This window comes from Thermobia domestica, chromosome 12 (assembly GCF_964235325.1).
Source record: "Thermobia domestica chromosome 12, izTheDome1.hap1.1, whole genome shotgun sequence".
NCBI classification, from domain to species: domain Eukaryota; kingdom Metazoa; phylum Arthropoda; class Insecta; order Zygentoma; family Lepismatidae; genus Thermobia; species Thermobia domestica.
In genome coordinates, this window is record NC_137465.1 from 157,927,117 (window position 1) to 157,937,348 (window position 10,232).

Genomic DNA, 10,232 nt, shown 5'->3' on the forward strand with positions numbered 1-10,232 from the left:
ACTAGAAACATAATCATCACTATATTCTCCCACCTAAAGAATTGTAAAAAATTAAATGTTTGCGTTTTACGTCCCACGATTATGTCGACTAGGCTAAAGGAGACGGTGAGAAATGAAGGAAATGGTGAAATGAAGAAAGTGGAAGGAAACAGGAGAATCCCGAGAAAACCGTCGCGCACGGTGTTTGTTCACCACAAAGTTCACTTGGCGCGAATTGGAATCGAACCAGGGACACACACACCAGAAATGAGAGCTCTACCTCTGAGGCATCGCGTTCCCCTGAAAAATTGTAGTTTGAGTGTAATCAGATGATGACAGTCGGGTTTTTGTTTCCATATTGCTAAAAACTATTTCATATGTACATGTACTTTCTTTTCAAACGTAGATCCTTAATTATACCATTCATTGATTGGCTAGTGCTCGGCAAAGCGTCCATTTACAATATAGAACCTACTTTGCCAGTTGGTTATCATACTTTTTCCCAACGTTAGTCAAACTTCCTGTGCTGCTAGGTTGGTTATTTGAGATTGATTCACATAGTAACCATAGATAACAGTAAAATGCAAGGTTATTTTCAGCAGCATTTCAGATACTTGACTGATATTTGAAGCTTCAAACCAGTGAGATCATTATTCACAGTTCTTTTTGTCAAATATAGTACATTTCACCACTAGAAATAAACCATTTTCACTTATTTCCCACAATTAGAAAAGTGCACTTGCACTTTGAGTTTACATTACTTGCAGGTGGAATTAAGATCAAGAGGTACTTATAAAGGTTTATCTAACTTTTATTTCATCTAGCGTTGATTTTTCCTCTTATTGACAGCAGCTGAAATACAAGCTCTGCACTTGAAGCTTCTTTGACGTTCAACTTTCTACTGCTTACTTAAAAAAAAAGAAAAAAAGAAAAAGAAAGAAAGAAAAAGAAAAAGGAATGGAAACGACTGTGATAGACTTCCAGGTGATTGATTATTCTATTATCAGAAATTTCACAAATTAGCAGCGAACAATGTGTTCATCAATCGTATTTGGTTCATTGAGTGTACAGCCCAGTTTTAAGCTCTAATAGAGAAGAAAGATAGCCGTCAATTTTAGTATTTTTGTGTGTTTTTTACTTCTCTTTATTTCTGACTGTTTTATATAACAATATTTCACAATTGTATGATTAGCAATGTATATTAGTTATATCCACTAACAATGGCATCAAAGACATTGCATCAGAGAAAAAGCAATCATCAGATGTAACTAGCTCAATGTGCACTCGTTTTCTGTTATATATATCGATTGATTTGTTAGAAAGATGTAATATAATTTTTAATTTAATGTCCCATTATTATTTCTAAACTAAAGCAGTGGTTCTCAACCTAATTTCTATCAGGACCCCCATTTTATCTCATCCTCTGGCCAGTAACCGCCTTATAATTTCTGGTTTGTAATAAGCTTGTGTGGAATTTTTTAATATACCTGTTGCGGAGATCTCACAATATTCATCTATATGTATAATAAGAGAATCCATTTCTTGTATACAGTGGATAGAGTAACTTCCCTAAAAGCGGATAGATTAATACTAAATTTATTCAATTCATTCATATTGCAAATATCGTAGTGTTGTTTCAAAATGGACTCGGTTCGAAAATTTTAAAACTTCATAACTCCCTTAATTTTGAGTCATAAGTTTTTTAGGATAGAAAAAAGAAAGTGATTTATAATTTTGGGTAAAGAAACTTGGACAGTTGTTAAAAAGTTATTGAGTATTTTCAGTAAATTGATATTGTGCGTCACGAAGATTGAACCGAACATTGCCGCACTAGTAAAATTACACCATCCTCAGGTAGCTTTCAATTTTAATTGTATTTCAATGTACAGGTTTTATTGCATTTGTATTTTTCTGGTATTTCAATATGCAGTTCTCATTAGTGATATCGTACTTCTTTCATTTACGAGTATATCTATTTTTAAACAACTCTGCACCTGTTGAAAATGTTTAGTAGACATTTTTTGTTTTCCTTAGTAGTATGTATACAAATAAAAATAGGTCTATCAGAACAAAATTCAAAGAAATATTAAAAAAAAAACAGTTTTCGCTATTAGATTCTAATTATATTTATCTCTTCCGCGTACCTTCGCAACACCCATGAAACCCTCTTAGGAGTTGCGACTCCAGGTTGAGAAACCCTCGGTTAAAGGATACTGACGGTTAATGGAAGCGAATGATTTGAAAAATAATTAGTGAAATACCTTTAAGAATGTGGGAGAGTAACGGGAGAACTCATGAAAACACAAAGTAACGATCATAAACTCGTATGACCTGGAATCGAACTAGTAAACCTCGCACCAGAAGTGCGTTCTACCACTAACTCACTTTTCCCTTTTGATTGATCGGGGTTGAACTCCCATTTCAGTTTAAGAACCCTCTAGCAGCAAGGCTACGGAAATTACTTCTTAAAGTGGACTACTTGAATTTGTAACCGAGCTGAGCACACCAACGAGGTTTTAATCTGGTATCACGCCAGCTGAAAGCAAGCACAATAGCGACATGGTGACAAACTATTATTTCCATAAAATGAAAGTAAATCTATCATTTAAAAATAGGGTTTATATCTATGTTAAAGCTGCGACAGAGAACTAATATTTCTCAAAGGCATATTTTTATCAATTCACTTACTGAATTGCTAAGTCAACTTGGCGTGATACTCGACCTTTACCTGAGCTTTTCAACAGCCAATAGATTTCTAAATGTCGTAATACATTCCACTTCTTCAAAAATCTCCAACACGTATTTTTCATTTGCGAGTGGCTGTGCGCGACAGCACACACTGTGTTTCTGTCAGCACAGGTCCGCTGGATAATCTTCTAAGTAAACACGAGCTAATCTACAGCAGCCGATAAAACATTGTATTATTGATCATTCTGGTGCCAACTGGCCGATTGCCAAAGCTACTTTGGAAGTTGTTGAAATTAGTTGATTATTAAATCGCATACATATTAACTTCAGAGCACGACGCGACTCAGAGATTTAAAAACACCAACAGAGGCAAGTTGCAAACCGAAAAATATTGAATTTCCACGACGTTTAGTTACTAGCACATAAATGGAAACTAAAGAGATTATATATATATATATATATATATATATATATATATATATATATATATATATATATATATATATATATATATATATATAAACAAAAATGTATTTCTTTACTAGAAGTTGTGTGTCACTGTTACGAGAAAGTGTGTTATCACTATTAGAAGTCAAACAACAATAGACGCAATATGTTACTTAATTTGTGTATTTTTTTTCATACGCGTGTAAACATCCTATTCCTGTAGAATATAAGCTTTACAATTATTGTTGACAAAGAACAATATAGTTTTTAGCACCTTAAGCAAGGCCGATTCTAGGCAATTTGCCTCCCCGTGCAGTGCCATCATTTGCAGTCCCTCCTTTCTCCAAAAGGAACAAATGTTCAATGCTACGATTTTAAGTATGCTATCCCATTATGAACAACGAAGGGGAGGGAAAGAAATACTCAGGAAATACAAATACAATCTCATTATGTCTGTTTTTTTCTTTAAATAATAATCTATTAGTTAGTGAAAGATAAAGGAAACACACTTGCAGAGAAGAGATGGTAATCCTTTCTGTGGAATTCAATATGGAACTTCGATTTCAGTTTGCAATTCCAGTGCAACTAGTTGTTTTATCTTTATTTCTTGATTTTCCCTCTACATCTGGTAAAAAAATAAAAAAACAAAAAGAAAAAAACTTGTTTGCCCCTTCAATGATAAAGAAACTCGTTTGTGACAAAGACAAGACTATTATTCATATATATAGTCATATATTCATTCAAAACTGTAATAACTAACTAAATAGAACAGGTGTTTGCTACTGTTCGTGACTTGAGTTCTGGTATTTCACATAAAAAGTAATTTATGACGGAATTTGTTTGATCATTTGCTTTAGCACTGTCTATGTGACCTGGGGCCGCGGTGGCTCAGTGCTAGAGCGTTCACCTCTGGTGCTTGGAGTCCCGGGTTCGATCCCAGCCTACGCCAAGTGAACTTTGTGGTGGACAAACACCGTGTGCGTGGGTTTTCTCGGGGTTCTCCCGTTTCCTCCCACTTTCTTGATTCCACCATTTCATTCATTACTCATCATCACCGTCTCCTTTAGCCTAACCGGCATAACCGTGGGACGTAAAACTCAAAGATTTTATTTCATTTCATTATTGTCTATGTGACCTAAACACGATTTATGAATATAGTATTTGAGTACAAGGTCAGCTTAGTAAATTTAACTAACATCATCATGAAATCTGTTTCCAACAAGATATATTTATTTTAAATAATATGACAGACAGATTTTGCTGCCCCTCGAAACTTGCCGTTCGCTTTTCTCCAAAAATGCACATTAGAATTAATCTTCTGGCACGTAATTTGTTCGGCACGGATTTCGTCTATCTATATTGGTATATCTCTTATCTTTGTCAAATACTATAGGTAAACGAAACTAAAATTTTAAGTTAATTACAATTTTTCCATAGTTGTTGGCTATATGACATGAAGCATACTGTACACCAGTGTTTCCCAACGTATCTCTACTTGCGGCACACTACGGGTGTAACTAGAATTCTCGCGACACACTCATAAATATCATTATTATTATTTGTAAATATAAAATACCATGATATATATATTTAGAAATAATATATATATATATATATATATATATATATATATATATATATATATATATATATATACAATTATATATATATATATATACAATTATATATATATATATATACCGGTATATAGGTGTGTGTGTGTGTGTGTGTGTGTGTGTGTGTGTTGTATGATTACAGATCTTCTCACAAAGAAGAAAGCTCGATCACTGGTTTTCCCTCCTGGTAAATCATTATGCTTATTTTTCCTTCTAATTTAAAAACAGAAAATAATTTCAATGAATTATAGGACTCAGGTTTTTAAAATTACGCTCTCTCTCTCTTTTACTTTTAAAACACAAATGTAGGTAACTTGTCGAAAGGATTGAATGATATTCTAAATTTTCAAGTTACGAAATAGTCTGAACAATAAAGAAGCAATAATGGTCATAACAATAACAAGTACTTCCTTCAACATTAGAAATGTACAGGAAAGTAACACGGCATGAAACTTAAAATCGTAGATGATGATGTATGAAGGGGTGATATGTTTATGTACTTTATTTACAAATCACACATATCACATCCAAAGCTAATGAACTGTATGATTAAACCCATTTTACTGATTCACCCAGATATCATGAAGGAACGGGAAATAAGACTTGACGAATATTTTAGATGTTACTTGCTTCAATTCTTATTTAAAGGTACATGTGTTAATATGATAAATATAACGTGCTTTGTTCATATGTTAATATACTGCTATAATACTTAAATATTAGTACAATGAATTACTTATCTTAACATCTTTATGCAGTAATCGTCGCTTGCTACTAGCTAAACCACATGTTGCTTGCTAACCATCATACTTTGTCTTCGATCACACATAAACTGAGTAGCACTCTAAAACACCGTTAAGAACATGTAAATCTTGTCTATGAATGAACATGTGTTTCTCTAAAGACTATGAATAAATATGTTTTTCTAAACTATTAATGAATATGCTTGCCTAGTTGCACTTCGCAACACGTTGTCGAATGCAGAGACACAACTTGAATAGCACACTGAAGGCACTGTTGCCAGCCAATGCAAACACAACTCACTAAAACTCACAAGAAAAATCACTAAAAGAATCACAAAGAATTCACTAAACCACTAAACTATATACAAAAAATGAAACTAATATGAATAAAAATGATGCACATATGCAAGCTTATCCATCCTCCCCCTCCTTGATTGGACACAATCAATTAATATTCTAGGGGTAAAGGAATTAGCTTAGCAACACTACGCCGAAAAATGCCACTTTTACACTTCACAGTTGCCACTCGCACTAAATTATCACTGCCCGGATGAACTTCTTCAATCACACCTAACTTCCACACTTGAGGAGGAACATTGTCTTCTTTTAACAATACGACCATGCCCGGTTGTAGATTAGGCTGAGCTGACTTCCATTTTCTTCTTTGTTGTAACTGGTTGAGGTAATCCCTTGACCAACGTTTCCAAATATGCTGCTTCATTTGTTGAATCCGTTGCCATCTTCCTAATCTGTTGATAGGTACGTCCAGTAGATCTGGTTCCGGAAGGCTGAGAAGTGTAGCTCCCATCAAAAAATGTCCTGGACTGAGATACATTGGATCTGTAGGATCGTTGGAAATGGCTGTCAATGGTCTTGAATTTAGAATGGCTTCAATTTGAATAAGTAACGTGTTTAACTCTTCGTATGTCAGACTTGCAGTTCCTGCTACACGCCGTAGGTGGTACTTCATGGATTTTATTGAACTTTCCCATGACCCCATGTGAGGAGATCTGGCAGGAATGAATTTCCATTCTAAACCTTCTTGAGCTGAGTGTTCCAGGATGTCCTTTCTGTTAGTCTTGGATTCAAAAAATTGTTGCAATTCTCGATTGGCGCCAACAAAGTTTGAACCATTGTCGCTACAGATAGATAAGCATTTACCTCGCCTAGCAACAAATCTCTTCAATGCTGCGATGAAAGCTTGAGAAGTTAAATCTGAAACTATTTCTATGTGAACTGCTCTAGTGGCTAAACAGATGAACAACGCTGCATATACCTTCATTTGAATTTTGCTGCGAATTGTGGGCTTGACATAAAAGAATCCTGCGTAGTCCACTCCCACGTGTACAAATGGTCTTGCTTCATTTACTCTTTCCTTGGGTAAGTGTCCCATTAACTGTGATGAACTTGTTGATCTCCACTTGAAACAAACCAAACAATTGTGTACTATTGCCTTGACCATCTTCTTAGCTCTTGGAATCCAATATCTGGTACGCAAAGATGCAATAAGAAGCTGTGGTCCTGCATGAAGCAACCTTTTATGTTCTTCTTTGACTATCAGATGGGTGAAATGATGTTCTGCAGGTACGATGAATTGATGCTTGTTGTCGTACTCCAAGTTTGAATGCTCCAATCTTCCTCCTACTCTTAGCATTCCTTCCGTGTCCAGAAATGGAAAAAGATCCTTGATTGGGCTCTTGGTTGAAACTTCCATTTGTTGCTGCAAGTTCAATATTTCTTCATGATAAGTAGTATGCTGTACTATCTTGATACATCTGTGTAACGCTAAACGAAGTTCCGAAGCGTCAAGACTATCGGTTTTTCTTTCTAATTTCTTGGAAAGACAATTATGTTTAAATCGCAAACAATATGCTACTACTCTCAACATTTTGTTTAACGATGAATACCTTTTCATAAAGCTTGTTTCATGAACTGCCACCAAACTTATCATGACTTTCTTCTCTTCTGGAATATTAGCTGGCTCATTTTGTTCTTGACATGGCCATTCTGCTGTGTGAAGAAACTCTGGACCATGCCACCACTCTCGAGACTGAATAAGAGTGTTGGGATCCGCTCCTCGACTAACTATGTCTGCCGCATTTTCTTTACTAGGCACGTGGGGCCATTGATTGATTGATGTGATTCTCTGAATTTGAGCCACCCTGTTGGATACAAATGTCTTCCAACGATTGGGAGATAATTTGATCCATGACAAAACTATCGTCGAGTCTGTCCACAGGTGTATACCACTGACCTCTATATTCAATATGGATAGCGTTTTGTCTATTAGCTTCGAAAGTAACAGTGCTCCACATAATTCCAATCTAGGCAAAGTTTGCTTCTTCAGTGGTGCAACCTTCGACTTTGAAGAAAGTAAATTGACTTCAATGTTTCCTTGTTCGTCTGTAGCCCTGATGTACACTACTGCTCCAAAATTTTCTTCACTTGCATCGCAAAAACCATGTAATTGAATTTCCTTAACGTTCTCCGAAGACATTACGTTTCTTGTAATTTGTATCTTCGCCATCGCAGGTAGCCAAGACATTAATTGATTCCACTCAACTTGTAGGACTTTGTCTAATGGGTCATTCCAATCCATCCCTGTCTTCCACAACTTCTGTAAGAAATTCTTGTATTTGATGACAATTGGAGCGATTAGACCTAATGGATCGAAGATAGATGACACTATACTGACGACTTGTCTTTTTGTCATTGCAACCTTACTTTCTACTGCAGTTCCATTTTTACAAATTTTGTTCGAAATTATAAGTTTGTCTGTTAATGGAATCCATGCTATTCCTAAAGTCTTAACACCGTCTTGCTGACCAAGTATGATTGGCTGTTGGTTTTCCCTGAAGTCTTCAGGAACTCCTTGAAGTACTTCTTCTTTGTTAGAACTCCATTTACAAAGCTTGAAACCTGCTCTGCTTAAAATATTAATAAGATCCTTCTATAGTTCTAAGGCCTTTGACACGTTTGGTACTGATTTTAACACATCATCAATGTAGAAATTGTGTTTTATTACTTCTGCTGCTTCTGGAAATTCCTTGGAATTTTCCTCCGCTATTTGCTTCAGACATCTTGTTGCCAAGAAGGACGCTGACGAAGTCCCGTACGTCACTGTTTGTAACTCATACGACTGGATCGGTTCTTCTACTGAATTTCTCCAAAGGATGCGTTGTAAACACTTGTCCTCATCATGAATTAATATTTGGCGGTACATTTTCTCTAAGTCTGCTGTAAATGCAACTGGATACAACCGAAACCTTAAAATAATGGAGTACAAGTCATCTTGAACAATTGGCCCAACTTGAAGAATGTCATTCAATGATTTGCCATTAGACGTTTTTGCACTTGCATCAAAAACCACTCTTAATTTAGTTGTTGTACTGTCCATCTTGAATACAGGATGATGTGGAAGATAACAACTGCTGCTGCTGTTCACGTCTTCTTCTGTAACTTTTCGCATGTGACCCAAACTTAAATACTCATCCATGAAGGCGGCATATTGTTTATGAAACTCAGGATTTTGTAGCAATCTTCATTCAAGCTGCTTAAATCTTTGTAGTGCCATGTTGTAAGACTCTCCTAAAGCTGCATTCTCTTCCTTCTTTGGTAATTTGACAATAAATCTTCCATCTCCATTTCTGGTTGTATTTTTTAAAAAATGCTTCTCACAATTTTCTTCTTCCGGCGTGTAAATCTTAGTCTGAAGATCTTCGAGTTCCCAGAAATTTCTCAATTGTGTATCCAAGTCTGTCTCCATCTGAGCAAAACATGAAATTACCGACTGGTTGGCTTCTTCGGGTATTGAAGGCATATTTCCGACGACAACGTATCCTAGCTTCGTTTCCTGCAAAACTGGATAATTTCCTTTTCTAGTCTTCTGGCCTGGCTCGAGGAGACTGTAGAATAACCCCGCACCTATAAGCATGTCCACTGACGACGAGCGATTAAAATTTGGATCGCCTAAACAGATATCTTTTGGCAAGTTCCAATTACTGTAATCAATATCCTTAGAAGGTATGCAACCTGTAATGTTTGGCAATACTAAACAATCGACCACTGCATTAAAATCACATGTTCTTGAATAAATATGAACTTCAACACTGTACTGAGCTTCGGAGGTTACAGAATTGATACCTATAATGGGAACACGATTTTTCGTTTTCTTGAGACCTAATCTATGAACTAAAGCTTCGCTTACAAAATTCGATTGAGACGCTGCATCTAATAACACTCTGCATTGTTGAAAACGACCTTTAGTGTCTGTTACGTTAACTAACGCTGTTGCTAATAAGACCTGCTGACCATAATTAATCTTAAATGAGCAATAAGAGTCCTGTGGTTGAACTTTAACCTGGTTCTGTTCCTTAACTTTAGGTACGTTAGTATTATTGTTATTTGTTTTGCTTGAACTGTCTTTGTTAGTAGCCTCCTGAGTAGTATCTTCATGCAACAGTGTATTATGCTTAAAATTACATTTCTTACAAGTACTTGATTTGCATGCCTTTACTTGATGTTTATTACCTAAGCAATTAAAACATAATTTATTTTGCTTCACGAGCTCCTTTCTTTGATTAATGTTAGCACTCAGAAATTCTGGGCAGCGAAAAACAGCATGCGTTTCTTTGCTACGGCAAATATTACATGCATTTGGAAGCACAGTAACAAACGCATTCACTTGACTGTTATTCTTTCTTTTTGCTTTGGAATCTACACTTTTGTTGTCATAAGTACTTTCAGATTGAGTAGGACG

At 35.7% G+C, this 10,232-nt stretch overlaps 2 protein-coding genes across 2 annotated transcripts; both read right to left on the reverse strand.

Annotated features, from left to right (window-relative positions):
• Positions 1–5,921: 5,921 nt before the first annotated feature.
• LOC145666154 (uncharacterized) lies at positions 5,922–8,186 on the reverse strand. The gene is made up of 3 exons (XM_081733234.1): positions 7,974–8,186; positions 6,750–7,307; positions 5,922–6,551 (listed from the first exon to the last, which is right to left on the reverse strand). The coding sequence occupies exons 1-3, from the start codon at positions 8,184–8,186 to the stop codon at positions 5,922–5,924; spliced, it is 1,401 nt and encodes a 466-aa protein (XP_081589360.1).
• Positions 8,187–8,423: 237 nt separating this feature from the next.
• Positions 8,424–8,969, reverse strand: LOC145666155 (uncharacterized). Its single transcript, XM_081733235.1, has one exon. The coding sequence runs from the start codon at positions 8,967–8,969 to the stop codon at positions 8,424–8,426; it is 546 nt and encodes a 181-aa protein (XP_081589361.1).
• Positions 8,970–10,232: the final 1,263 nt, after the last annotated feature.